This window comes from Phacochoerus africanus, chromosome 12 (genome assembly GCF_016906955.1).
Source record: "Phacochoerus africanus isolate WHEZ1 chromosome 12, ROS_Pafr_v1, whole genome shotgun sequence".
In the NCBI taxonomy this organism is placed as follows: Eukaryota; Metazoa; Chordata; class Mammalia; order Artiodactyla; family Suidae; genus Phacochoerus; species Phacochoerus africanus.
In genome coordinates, this window is record NC_062555.1 from 3,411,341 (window position 1) to 3,426,429 (window position 15,089).

At 38.1% G+C, this 15,089-nt stretch overlaps 1 protein-coding gene across 2 annotated transcripts in view; it reads left to right on the plus strand.

Annotated features, from left to right (window-relative positions):
• The window catches only part of KCNT2 (potassium sodium-activated channel subfamily T member 2), a 344,132-nt gene that overhangs the window by 250,866 nt on the left and 78,177 nt on the right, over positions 1–15,089 (plus strand). For both annotated transcript variants that reach the window (XM_047755168.1, XM_047755167.1), the window contains 5 exons: positions 2,041–2,190; positions 3,526–3,755; positions 7,255–7,468; positions 9,929–10,034; positions 12,509–12,681. In XM_047755168.1, the coding sequence (XP_047611124.1) occupies positions 2,041–2,190; positions 3,526–3,755; positions 7,255–7,468; positions 9,929–10,034; positions 12,509–12,681 (873 nt within the window). The remainder of the gene's footprint in view (positions 1–2,040; positions 2,191–3,525; positions 3,756–7,254; positions 7,469–9,928; positions 10,035–12,508; positions 12,682–15,089) is intronic.

Sequence of the window (15,089 nt, forward strand, 5' to 3'; positions counted from 1 at the left end):
CATTTCTCAAGCACTTACCATGAGCTGAAGGGAGTAAGATGTGTTGTTACCATTAGACGAACTTAGAGGTTCTTACTACCTATTGAAGGTTTTTGGAGAAATCAGAAAGAGGTGTCGCCTGGGGAAAAGGCACCAATATAAAATAGCATGAGAACAAGCAAATGATTTAAGGAAACTCATCCAAACTGTCCTTGTCTGACCCCTTCCTTTTCTGGTCCCTTCTGAGTTACCACATTTTATTTCCATTTCAGCCCCTGGAATTCGATTTATGATCCTCTTGAATAGCTTTTAGTACCCTTATATGACAGTTATTTGACCCTATGCTGCCTTTTGGATGCCAAACAAACCCTGATGAATTACTACCACTTTCTCTTACATTTTCAGCTCCTTAAATGGATTCGGTCTTTGCCAGATACTATCTTGCTGAGTAGCAATATGGTACATACCAAAGATAGTTTTCTTTCTGTTGGCCAAAGGGAATGTTTTCTCCGTCACGAACAATCCTTCTCAGAGAGTAGTAGTTAGTTACAGCCCGGTGTGGTCCATGGTCAAATGTATTTTCTTTTCTTTTCCTATTTCCAAAAATAAATTAACATTATAGGAGAAAAGGGTAAAGAGTTTAAGAGCGAGCTTGTTCATATTCTTGCCTAAGCATGTTGAACTTGGTTCTGAAATTCAGCAATGAGAAAGATAGAAGCAAAATAATAATGGAAGCCACCATTTCCTGAGGATTACTCTGCTCCCAACATTTGCTAAGTGACTGACTTGTGTTATCTCATTGTATCTAACCCAGGAAGACTGATACTGTTTTTCACAGAGATGTAAAGTATCACAGAGAAGGGAAATAACTCACCCAAGATTACAGAGCTGGGGTTCAGATCAGGCAATCAGATTGCAAGTCTCAGGCTCTTCACTCTTAAGCAGCCCTAAGAGGGATCAAAGTACAAGTGAAATATACTTGGAAAATATGTTTTTTAAAAAACATAGTAACACTTTGAAAATATTTATAAATGTTTTATGTCCCTAATTATCCTTTGGAAAAAAACTCAGAAGTTAAAATGTGATAGATATGAGTTGTTATCTACTTTCACCCGTTCAGAATCTACAAGGATTGTTATGAAATGTTTTGACTTTTACAAATTAATCACTTTAGAGTGCATTTTTATACTTATATAATTCATAAACTTTATTCAGCAAAAATGAATAGAAGTTGTTCTACAAAATGGGAAAAATCATTATTGTATATTCACAATAAAAGTTTTCATAATTTGAATTGTTAGTATAGTTCCAAGGCCACTGAACATAATATTCTAGAAAAAAAGAAACTGCCAGTTCTGTGATAAAGTATCTTAAAAAAAAAATACTTCTGGAGAACTCTTTTGGAAATTCTTCCTTTTATCACAAAGAAGTGTCTTTTCCTAACTGCTGCACAGGTGGAAGAAAGCCAGTGCTATAATATGGACAGAAATTACGAGCATGTTTTCTTCAGAAGCCAACTGATAAGTTGAGATGTATATATTTATAATTTTAAATACAAAGCAAAGTCAGTTCCATACGGAAGCCAAGTGTGTATCATCAGTGTGTGTGGGGAAAGTGGGGCATATTATTGAGACTGTAAGAGAAGCATTACGTACAGGTTGGGCACGCCATGACAGGTGTAAACAAAGACTAAAAAGCCTTATTTTAGTTAGAGGGGAGGCGTTATTCTAGCCAAGTGTTTACTTAGATTAGATGTTGTATGTCATTGGTTCACGATCATGATACCTGCTTGTATTAACTGGATTGTGAAAACCTTCTACTTTGGAAGAGTTTGCCGTCTCTCAAGCAGCTACACTGTGTTGGTTTGAAAGTTCCTATGGTAACTCTTAGTAAGTATTTGCAAATAACATCATCCTTTTAAGCACCGCACAGTTACTACTTTGAACCGTGCTTGCCTGTTCTTACAGTTGGAAAACTCCACGATTGGGATGACAACTAAATGTTGAACCACATTGACTGTTTTTCTCTGTGTGTGTGTATGTGTGGATGCTTTTGTTGCAGAGAAGGCCAGCAGTCGCCAGAGCAGTGGCAGAAGATGTATGGCAGGTGCTCTGGGAATGAAGTCTACCACATCGTTTTGGAGGAAAGCACATTTTTTGCTGAATATGAAGGAAAGAGCTTCACATATGCTTCTTTCCATGCACACAAAAAGTATGTGTCTGCTTCCAGAGTGGAAATAAAATATTAATCAGTCATGCATTTTAAACACAGTTTTCCATAACATAACCCTTACTGGTATTTGTGAGTTGCAAGTATTCTTGAATTTTTGACATAATTTTTGAGACATTTGAATTCTATCCTTTTGGAGAGTCTTTCTCTACAAGTTAAGATTATTGATAATAACATATAATTTAGTAGGAAAATTGATTTTAGTATCCTCAAAATTATCTTTATATTTTAATCCTGTAAAAATCACAAATGCATGAAAATGAATGTTCTTTACAGATCTAAATTTTAAGGTGTTGATTAAAAATTTAAGCAAAGTAAGAATGATGTTTACAAAAACCAGACATTTTAAAAACTTTCTTTGGCCAGAAAAATGAGTTAAAAGTAAATGTTAGTAACTTTCAATTCAAACATAGAACATAAGTTCTTTCTTTTTGAGAGAAATTATTTACTTAATAAATAAAAAGTATGCCTGTCATGAAAGTAATATATTGTTAGTATTATGAAAATATTAACATGACCTTTTAAAGATTTGTAATATATCAGTATATTCCACACACATAATAGCTAAAGTATTTAATTCCCAACATGATTCTATTTATGTATTATTATATTTAAAATATTTTTGTTTGATTTATTTATAAGACTATTGAAATAAAAATATTGTTTGAAGTGTAATCCAAAAAGTATATGAGAAATTTTAAGTAACATCTGTTACATTCAGTGGTTGTTATTTCTCCTAATTAAGCTGCTTATCTATTCTAAATGAATGATTTTCTCTAAACATTTTTTTAAAAATTCTAGACAGAACAAAAATAAATTTAGGCACCCTGATTCTTTCTTATGTGACTTCAGCAAGTTTCTTCCTCTCCCTTAGGCCAATGGCTTTCAGATTTTTTTTAGCTAAAGTACAAAATACTGTTTTTGTCTTTTTTGGCCAGATTAAGATAGAGATTTAATGGTAAGACCCAGTACACACACACAGAATTTAGCAAAAGTTATTACCCTTACTAAATGATATGCACTCCGATTTTTCTATTATCTTTTATACTCGTCTTCTTTGTTAAAAATATGTAGTCGTAATCAACTAAATTGATTTCTCAACACACTAAGGATATAGTTTCTTTTCCTATAAAAACAAGAGCCTGGAACTTTTAGGATCCTATCAGGCTTTAAAATGTTTCTATCTGAGGTTTTAATTTTCCTTTGCCTTATATAAGTTGGCTTATTTTCTTACATATAGAAACTTAAAAAAAAAAAAACCTAAGACCTTTGCTGAGTTTTAATTCTTAAACTGTTTTATTTTCTTTTTAAATGAAGGTTTGGTGTCTGCTTGATCGGCATCAGGCGGGAGGACAATAAAAACATTTTGCTGAATCCAGGTCCTCGATGCATCATGAACGCTACAGATATTTGTTTCTATATCAATATTACCAAAGAGGAGAATTCAGCATTTAAAAACCAAGACCAGCAGAAAAAAAACAATGTATCAAGGTCGTTTTATCATGGACCTTCTAGATTACCTGTACATAGCATTATTGCCAGCATGGGTAAGTACAAATAGATTTGAAAATACCATTAGTTTCTTTCCTTAAAAACAATAATAAATATACTTTAATTTTTATTATAATTTCAAAGTAAATTTAAAACATACTTGTATATATTATATACTTGGCTTAACTAAATAACAGGATACAGAACAAAATTTCTAATCTCTGGGTGAGAAATGAAGCTAATTTAAAAGCTGTAATAATTAGTTCATATATCTGACTTGAATATAAGCGACTGTATTTGTATATTTCTTTGTAAGTTTTATATTCAGTTATCAATAGCAGCTATTTCAAATCTCTATTTTTTTCCACAACTCTCCTATTCTTTTCTCATTCTCACCATTGAATTTAGATTCTATGACACAGTAATTTTTTTAAAAAAGATTCAGACAAGTAAGAATTTCCTCTACATTTTGCCACCATGTACAAACCTACATGCATTTAGTTTCTATCACAAGGAAAATGTGTTCTTTTTTTTTTTCAGCTTCTAATATTTTAATATGGCTCATCATTTATGTAACGGACCCATCTCCACTACCTCGTTAGGGACTTTATTCTTTAATTCATCCGCATTGCCTAACTTCATCTTTTCTCAAAAATCACTGGTTCCTCCCTCCCTCTGTCTCTCTGTAACACACACACACGCGCACACACACACACACACACACTTCTGGACCATCTTCACAGATAAATTCCTCTGAAGTGATGTCCTCAGTCACTGGCTTGAAATCTTAATTTCCCTCACTTCTCTACCAGTTCAGTCTGAAATCTGCAATCATTATATCACTGGAACTGCCTGGCCAGGCCACCCTCTCCTCTTTGTCACAAAACCCAGTGGTAGTCTTCACAGCCTGTGACGGAGTTGCCACGTTCTTCTTAAAACGCTACAATGCCTGTTCTCTGCATCCTGGGCGTTCCTTTGCTCTAAATCTGCGCTCAGAGGTTCAGTTGCTGTGTAACCACTCCGTTGGTGGAGTACCATTGGAAAGCGTTTCAGGGACAACCCTAGCAAACAAACGTACATAGTATTGGAGAAACTGACCAGCTTCATTAAGAAATAAGGAGACTGTGTAACAAAACAGAAGCAGACTCACAGATGCAGACAACAAACTAATGGTTATCAGTGTGGGGGGGGGGGGAAGGTATGTGAGGGAATTAAGAGGTGCAAATTGCAAGATACAAGAAATGTATAGCTCAAGAAACACAGCCAATAGTTTATATGAAGCATGATCTACAAAAATACTGAATCACCATGTTGCACACCTGAAACTAATATAAGGTTCTAATTCAACTATACTTCAATAAAAATAAAGATAAAATGTCATAAGTCAACTGAACTTCAATTTAAGAAGAAAGAACTGGGAGTTCCCGCTGTGGCGCAACAGGATTGGTGGCGACTCTGGAGCCCTGGGACTCAGGCTCGATCCCAGGCCTGGCAGAGTGGGTTAGGGATCTGGTGTTGCCATGGCTGTGGCTTGGATCTGATCCCTGACCTGGAAACTCCATATACCTTGTGGCAGCCAAAAAAAAAATAAAAATAAGAATAAAAAAGCAGTGAAAAACAAAACTTAAAAAAAAAAAAGGAAAAAAGAACTGGAGTTCCCTTGTGCAGTGGGTTAAGGATGCAGCATGATCACTGCAGCAGCTCAGGTCACTGCTGTGGCTTGGGTTCAGTCCCTGGCCTGGGAACTTCCACATGCCATGTGTGTGGCCAAAAAAATAGAAAGAAAAAAGAACTAAGTGGAGTGACCCAGGATGGGTGAACAAACAAAACCATGGCAGGTGGTGGGTAATAGACTCTGAAGATGAATGATATAAAGCTGTGTATTACAGGGGATTAAAGGAAAATGGTCTGAAAGAGGCAGTGACAACATTGAGGCTATTTTCTGCACCCCCAAAACAGAGCCATCTCTTCAGAATCCTAGGGCAAGATGCCAGGGAAGAGCCAGTTTTCCTTAGGGGAGGAAAAGGTTCACGGATGAAGGTGTTTCCGAAATGGTAACTGCTTTTTAAATAGTGTTTCCCTGCCACATTCTGACTTTCTCATGATCACTTCCCGCATGCATAGCTTGCTGCCAAACACCAGTGTTGGCAGAATTCTCCCGAAGTAACACATCTCCGTGATATGCAGGAAAATGACAGGTAATTAGAGGTGATATGGGGTCAGATATATCCGGGAAGGGGTGGATTCAGAGAACGGGGTTCCTTAGGAATCAGGTAGGGATTTAATCCCTCAAACAAGAGTAGAGATCAGCTTTACGTAAACAACGAGACATGTCTCTTTCCTCCCAAACAAAAATAAGGGTAGACACATTGGGTGGAGCTCTCATGTTCACTAGGGAATGGACGGACTTCTGCAATAACTTCTCTTTTCTCTCTAAATTAAACAGTGCTGTCTGCTTGTGGAGGATGTGTCATAAACGTGGATTACAGTTCATATTAGGATGTAAATGATATCACATGGCTTTATTTTTATAAATCAAATTTATAAAATTCAAGTTTTTAATCAGATCCACTCTGATTAAAATGGAAAATTTAATCTCATTTTCTCTATGATCCTCATCTTCCTAAAATAGATTGAATTATAAATTAATCCTTATAAATGGTGCTAAAAAAACTGTTCCAGTGTATACCAACCAGCTTTATCTTTGCTCACATGTGGGCATTGCTGAGCGCTGGTCACCACATCCTTTTCTGGGGTGTAGCTGTCCTCGTCATATTCCTGAATGCCCCTCACAGGTAATAGGTGCTTCAAAGAACGAGACAAAATAAAGACGAAGGGCTTTTAGAAGGATGCTATCAGTAAGTACATAAATGAAGTGAGTGATTTGAAGTGGTGGCCACCATCAGTTACACTGTATCTTTTCCTGCAGAAAGGGGGAAACGTCAACTTCCCATAAATTGATGATTACATTGATTTTTAAGTTTTAATGAAAAAACCTCAAAGGAATTTGTTTCTTCTGTTTATTATTCCTCGAGCACCCTGAGTATTTTAGGGCCACACCTGCAGTATTTGGGAGTTCCCAGGCTAGGCGTCAAATCAGAGCTACAGTTGCCAGCCGAAGCCACAGCCACAGCTTAAGACAATGCTGGATCCTTAACCTACTGAGAGAAGCCAGGTTCGAACCTACATTTTCATGGATACTAGTTGGGTCCATTCCTACTGAGCCACAATGGGAACACCCTGCTCATGTTACATAAATATAAATTTAAACAAGGTATTTTTTTTAACTTAAATTTCTGTGTGTTTCAGGATTTCACAAATCATGTTTCATTCTACAGGGGCTAGTTGTAGCAAATACACTTTTGTACAAAGATGGGGCTTTTTTTCCGTATGGGCAAAAATGCCCATAATACAAAGAAATAAATAACCTTTGAGATTAAAGGATAAACTCTATGCAGTATATTTCCTGGTTGTACTGGCTGTATTTCATTTCACTTGCCACCATCCTCTAGGTGGCAAATGCCTTGATGGATTTTTGTTGTTTCATTGTTCTAGGTACTGTGGCCATAGACTTGCAAGACACAAGCTGTAGATCAGCAAGTGGTCCTACCCTGTCTCTTCCTACAGAAGGAAGCAAAGAAATCCGAAGACCTAGTATTGCTCCCGTTTTAGAGGTTGCAGATACGTCATCCATTCAAACATGTGATCTTCTAAGTGATCAATCAGAAGATGAAACTACACCAGATGAAGAAGTGTCCTCAAACTTGGAGTATGTTTGTAAGATTTCCCGGGATTTCTGCTTGCCCCAAAGAACTCATGTTCTTCCCTTCTGGATATCCTAGAATTAATCCTACACTCTGCTACCAAAACACCCTTCCTATTAGCCACTCTCTCTCTCTCTTGACGATCAAGTATTCTAAGCCCTCAGATTTCTGGCTTCAACAGATGTTTATCTCATTTAGCCTCATTTTTCTCCGTATTATCCTCTATCCTTAAAGCAAAAATAGGTAAATGAGCGCTTCCATGACAGAAACTGTCTTTTCATAATGATATGGTCTTATGAAATTACATGGTCACTTTAATTTACTTTTTCACCTGTGTACTGGTTTAGTCAGTTATCCAGTGACAGGTAATACAGCTTCCTCCATTAAGCTCCTTTGCTAATCTCAGCATTCAGCAATCATTTTTATTCTGGATACTTCAATAGTATTTTGAATCAATGAATCAATGAAAGACTAGTTCTCTTTACGAACATTCCATAATAAATAGTATCAACGAGCAAGTTCTGAATCACATTTTAGCCTCCAGTAGAGTTTATGTAGTTGTCTTATTCCTATATTATGCTGTCATTTCTTTTTTTTTTCTTTTTTTTTTTTTTAGGGCTATGGAAGTTCCCAGCCTAGGGGTTGAATCAGAGCTGCAGCTGCTGGCCTACACCATAGCCACAACAATGCCAGATCCGAGCCACATCTGTGAGCTAAACCACAGCTCATGGCAACATTGGATCCTTAATCCACTGAGCAAGGTCAGGGATCGAATCTGTGTCCTCATGGTTATTAGTCAGATTCATTTCTGCTGAGCCAGGATGGAAACTCCTGTGTTGACCTTTCTTGAGGAAAGCACAGTGGTCCACAGCCTTGACCGTGGAGTCGGAAGGAATGTATTGCCCATGGCACTTCCACCTTATACTGGTGATGTGCAAATGCCTTTGATTAAAAGCACCTGTCCCACAGTGCTTTGTCTGCAAGCGGGGTATAATCGCTGCTCATAGTGTTCATGTGAGGATTGCTTGAGATGATGGGAAAGTGAGTTTAGGACAATGCTCTGTGCATTCAGAGAGTATCATTTACTCTTCAGTGAGTAAGCATTCACTGAGGAGTAATTACTGTTAAATCTAGTGCTAGTAATAGTAGCAATGGTAGCATCGTTCAAACACGTCTCCCAGTATTTTTCATATAATAGGCATCACACTAATGTTGACTCAAACTAAGATGAACTGAAACATAATTGAAACTTTTAACCCTCCCTACTATCAAACATTTATCATGAGAAACTTAGACAAAGCACAGAAGTTAATTCCACTCTCTGTGAAATTAATAATACTCAAATATGCTTATGAAATGTTTGATGGGAACAGGGAGCTGTTTGGCCACCAGTATATTTCTAGAAATGGTGTTTGTGTGTTGTGATAGAAATTCCTTTTTTATATATGCTATGAGAAAATTGAGAGGTGGGTTTTTCTTTATTTCTAGAAGAATGAAAAAGACATTGAGGTGATAGCGGAGATTATCAACTTCTAAATTTGCTCGTGTTCTCCGTTTTGCCATGCTAGCTAATGATGTCTGGAAAATGGTTCTAATTAGGTTTGAAATGTCTTAGTTTGGAGGGTAAATTTTGTCAAGAAATAGCTGTCGTAATGGATGAAAGAACTTGCCTCCACCAAATTTTCTTTTATCTCTTAATCTGAATGTATGCTGTTACTTTTGGATAGTTTCATTTTGAAAATTATAGTCATAATATGCAGGCGACTATTTTTATAAAGTCAGCAAACAAACCGAATATCTTCGGTACTGTTTCAGCATGATCCCAGCAAAAACTCTGGTTTTCATGTGGGTTTAATGGAATACTTTACTCAATCATTTACTCTTTTTTTCTGGCTATGGATCTATGATTAATTAATACTGATGGACTGAGTCATAATAATGCATTTTGCTTTAAATATGTTTTATAAGGATGAACATGACTGTTTTCTAAAATCTATCTAAATCTTTTCCTGGGGGTTGGCAAGCTTTTTCTGGAAAGAACCAGCTCGTAGATAGTTTAGGGTTTACGGACCATGTGATCTTTGCTGCAGTGACTCAACTCTGTTTCTGAAGCGCAGAAGCCCCCAAAGACAATCCGTAAGATGACGGATCATGACTGTTCTGACAGAGCTTCACTTGTGGACACTGACCTTTAGAGTTCTTACCGTTTTCACGTGAAATGAAATAGTCTTCTAGTTTTGACTTCTCTTCCCAACCACTTAAAAATACAAAGCTGTTTTAATTCGCAAAGCCAGTTGATGGGCCGGATTGGGCCCACGTTCTAAACTACCTCCTAATCAGCTGTAACTGCAGCATGAAGAGGTCCTCGATCTAAATGATCAAAGTAGAGGAACGTGGCTGTAGCGTACTTGTCCAACTTGGCCTGCACTGTTCAAGGCAATTCAGTGTTTCGTATTGTTTTACAGCTACGCTAAAGGCTACCCACCTTACTCTCCGTATATAGGAAGTTCACCCACGTTTTGTCATCTCCTTCATGAAAAAGTGCCATTTTGCTGCTTAAGGCTAGACAAGGTAAGCACTTGCTGCTCTTATGTTCTATAAAACTAAAATTTTGGCGTTGTATAATTACATATATTTAATTTCGTACAGTCTTTGACTAAAACTTATTTAAAGCATACTATTTTTTTTCAAATGTAAAATGCGATAAATTGAATTTTACTTTCTTAACTGCACTAAAGGCTACCCAAGAGCTTTACCTTCTAATGTCCCAGTGAAGTGGTCAGTATTTAAAAGAGAGGAACAAAGAGGCCAGAGCCTCAAACCCACAGACCTCAACATCCAGAGCCTCCCCAGATCATTCTGGCCAAATGCGCTCTGTTGATTTTACTAGGGATTTTGGCCTTAAACCTCGAGGTGGACTTGCGTGACGTGGTGAAACTAGCTAGTCCATGAGGTAGCCACAAAAATTCATCCTAGACTAGACAGGATGTGCCGTACTTCATATCTTCATTCCTAAAGATTTTAGAATCGTTCTTGGTTCCTGCCTGGATGTTCAGGAGAAACCATCCAAAATAGCAAGATTCCAAGAAAGCAGGAATGTTTGTCTCTTTCCCAGTGCGGTGAAAATCCTCATACTGGGCACGGCCTGTATGAGAGTCTCTTCCCCTGATGAATAAGAATGCAGAAAAACAGAATACGTTCAAAACAACCCCCCCCCCCCCCCCCAGCCGCCTCCAACCTTCCAGAAAGGAAAAGGTGCCACTAATTCTAACCTGGAATTTTTTCTTTTATTCCAAATTTTGGAGTTAGCCACAGTTAAAATCCCAGCTCTCTGCTGACAGGTTTTTATTTGGGCAAATAACTTGACCGTTAACTTTCAGTTTCCTTATCTGTAAAATACTTGTAATTTTAATCGGAACCTCACAGAGCTCTTGTGAGGATTGTCGACATTGGTGGGAAAAGTTTAACCCAGTGCTAGGACCGTCCTTCGTACATTTGGTTAATAGTCTTACTGCAGGTTCCTTTTCATGTGACAAACATGAGGATTCTTGGCTGCTGCTGTCCCTCTGGAGAAAGATCGACAGAACATTAGAAAAGCTCTGCCTTTACTAAGCTTCCTGAAGTTGTTCTGATGAACCCTTACTCCCCATCAGGACTCGGCCCGTATTCATCTTGACCCATGAAGATGGACAGTTCCGTCTCTCCATGCCTTGTTTGGGGCCAGGCCTTGATTTACTTTCCTGCTTGGCAGTTTGGGTAACCTTGATAGATCTTGAGCTTCAGAGCCCTTTTCCTGGATGGGTCCCTTCCGGGAACCTGCGACTGATGTTTTACATATGACCTTTGCGTTCTTTTCCTTAAAGGCATTTCAAAATAATACCAGCCTTAGGCCCCCAAATTTGGATTCACTTCTGCTAAATTTTAAGATACCTGCCTGAATATTTTAAATAGCCTCTTGTTTTTGGTTCCTACCTTAATGCTCCCTTTTGTAATACTTTCAACATCGTATGCTTGCGCATTTTATTTTCTGAATCTAACAACAGTGAAATCTGTAGTCTTTGTGCGTCTAACTCTGTTGCTTCTTATTTCTTCGCACCCAAGGTGCTTGTTCCCAACAGTATTTTGTAACTTTTTATGAAAGAATGAAGGCAGGGAATAGTCCCAATTTGATGATGAATCCACAGAGAATCAATTAACCTCAACCCAAATAAAAAGAAACCCACATAGAAACATATAAAGATAAAAAGACAGAATACTAAAGTACTTCTCCAGGAAGATGATTTCATTTAAAAGGAACTTGATTTAATAACATGAGGCTCAATAAATTCTAGCTCCCAGAAGTAGCAAAATACCCTCAGGAAAACAATGAGTTTTGGTAATGTGTCATTTTTTGTGGCTGTTATTATTGTTAGCATTAGTATTTTACTTTTGAGTATTTCCGTAGTCATCTTGGCCAGTATGTCTACATTTAGACAATTAGGATTTTTTGGTTTTGTTTTTTAACCAAAAAAAAAAAAAATTATTTCACTATCCATCCTTTTAGTACTCAGTACCTAGAATGTTTTAAGGTTATTTAATTATAATGTCATTCTATTTCTGGAAATGAAAGTCAGAAAAAGATGAAAAATGAACAAAATCATTTTTTTCCAGTTTTACTGAGTTATAATTGACCACTAAAAATTGTATAGATTTGAGTTACAGAGCATGATGTTCTGATATACATATATGTTGTGATGATCCTTAAATGTCGATGCCCCGATGTCATTTAGCAGCAAGATTCAGTTGATGATAGAACACGTGTGCACACACTGCTGACTTTTCCTCCCCCCTCACCAAGCGGCATACCTGCAGCTCGTTTGTCTTGTCTGTGCACACCTTCAGGCTGGAGAGTTGGGCTTAGAACAATACAACTCTTTCAAATTTGTTTGCAAACAAAGGATTCACTAGGTTAGGTTAATTTTACATTTCCATACATCCTAAATTTTTTGACCAACTTTTAGTGGAGTATAAAAATGGCGTTTCTTTGTATAATTTTTCTTCTCTAGAGTTGCCAGCATAACTACTATGAGGACGCAAAAGCCTATGGATTCAAAAATAAGCTAATTATAGTTGCAGCTGAAACAGCTGGGAATGGATTGTATAATTTTATTGTTCCTCTCAGGGCATATTATAGACCAAAGAAAGAACTTAATCCCATAGTACTGCTATTGGATAACCCGTAAGTATATTTTAAAATACATGAACAAGACAGAGTTTTTAATATTTTGTCAGAAAGAACTTATTTTCATTTATTTAGAATAAGTTAAATCAGATACATTATGGCACATGATTCAGTAGGAGATATATTCTGTGCTGTGGTACAAAAAACCATCGAACATGGTTGAGTTTCACAGATACTCCTTAAAACATCACTGGCACACCCTGCGTTTTTTATCTAGAACTCTTTTGTAAGTGGTCATCGCGCCATACCAGTGGGAACACGTCACCAAAATAATTACAGTCATTTTCCTTAAATTAATCAACTAGCCTGGAAAATCTCTGCCAAAGCTGGACAATTTGGTCATCTTTGTAAAGAACCATTAATTATCAGAGGAGCATATTAAATGATCCATTTTATGTCACCCCATGACAAACCATAAGCTATTATGGTTCTTCCACTGTTAGACATATATTCTATAACATAACATGAATAGGTAATAATTTACCATGTTCATTTATTTTGATAATGTTTGAGCGATAGACTCTTGTGAAATAAGACTACTTAAACATTTCAAAATCCTTATGCTGATATTAATATGGATTACTGAATGCTATGGTCAAGTCCGCTGTATTCTAAAATTGTGATATTTTTCTCTCTGTGTCAAATTAGTAGCAAATGGTCCTTAGATCAACACCATATTTTAGAATGCTCCAACTCTCCTCTTAAATTCTAAAGTAATGCAAAAATTCCAGGGTAATCTAAATGAGGCCCAAACCTGCTCTCTTGTCTCTGCCTTTAAAATTTACCAGAAGAATTTTCAACAGACGAAACTTCATGACATTGTTTATTCTAAATATAGGAATATCAGGATACTCACGGATGCATTTTTTTTTAGCATCAGTATCACAGTGATAATCAGCTCTAAATATTGTGCACACCTCTAGATTTTGCAGTTGAAGAATTTTCCAGTATGAAGACTCAGTGACTTTTTTTTTCTTAGCTTTTTTTTTTTTAAGGGCCGCACCCACAGCATATGGAAGTTCCCAGGATAGGGGTGCAATCGGAGCTGCAGCTGCTGGCCTATACCACAGCCATAGCAACACCAGATCCTAGCTCTTCTACGACCTGTACCACAGCTCACAGCAACGCCGGACCCTTGACCCACTGAGCTTAGCCAGGGATCGAACCTGCATTCTCATGGATACTAGTCAGGTTCATTTCTGCTGTACCACAATGGGAATTCCAGACTCAGTGACATTTTTGATGCCACTTGGGCATCCAAGGGAACATGAGGTAATTTAGGGCAGGTGTGGGGGAACAGAAATTTGGACCTGGTGTCAGAAGAAAAAAAGGCTTAATAAAACAAATCTTAAGAGAATGAAAGTTGGGTTAATGTCTGGTTAGGGTGACAGAGTGTGTTGATAAAGTACCTCCCAGGTCTTGGAATATATCCCTACTTCTGGAAATTCTCTGGTAGGAAGCCCTAAGAAACTGGCTGACATCTAGCATCCAAGAGATGCTTATCGAGTGTGTGTATGCAGAAGTGTCAGCTTTGAACTCTTTTTCACTCATGGTGTGTCCACTTCCTTAAAGATAGAATTTAAGACGGGGAAGCTGACTGACTTAGAAACCTCCCTCCCGCCCCACTGCCCGCGTCCCATGGCGTGGATCAGAGAGGCAGATAGGAAGAGGCTTAAAAGGAAATAAGTGGAACTGTGCCTACAGCGTCCCTGTGACAAAGCAAAGGGTAAAAGCACCCTTTCTCCTTCTTTACATTGTTACAATGTATAATTTCTCCTCCTGATGCATAAATTTCCTAATCGGGTTCTTGGACCCACTTTCAACACCTGTGGGAGCCTCACAGGGTTTCCCCACACCTCCAACAAGCCATGCTCAGGATGTCAGCTCAATTCTGGGGGGAATTCAACTCCATTCTGACCCTATCACCCAGAGAGAGCATCCGGTGCCACAGACTGAAAGTTGAGTCCTCACCTCACTTCAGAAGCTCTCACAGGCCAAGTTATCATCCGAGCTTCTGGGTGACCAGCCGGAGACTGGGAGCTCCAGTGACCCCCTCTTTGGCCTTCAGACGTCCGTTGCACATCCAGGTTGCTACCTGTACTTATGGCTGACTGGCCGTGAATCAGAGGTTCCCACAACCATCTACTCAAGTTCAAGTTATTTGCTAGGGCAGCTCAGAATTCTTGGAGAGATTTTACTTACTGGATTGTCAGCTTGCTGTAGAAGCATGTAATGCAAGAATGGCCGGGTGGACGAGATGCACCGGTCAAGGCAGCAGGGAAGGGCACGGGGCTTCCATGCCCTCTGTGAGGACACCGCTATCTCCAAGTCTCTACCTGTTCCCCAGCCCAGGAGTTCACCAAACTTTGCCCTTTTGCGGGTTCTGATGGAGGCTTCATTACCCA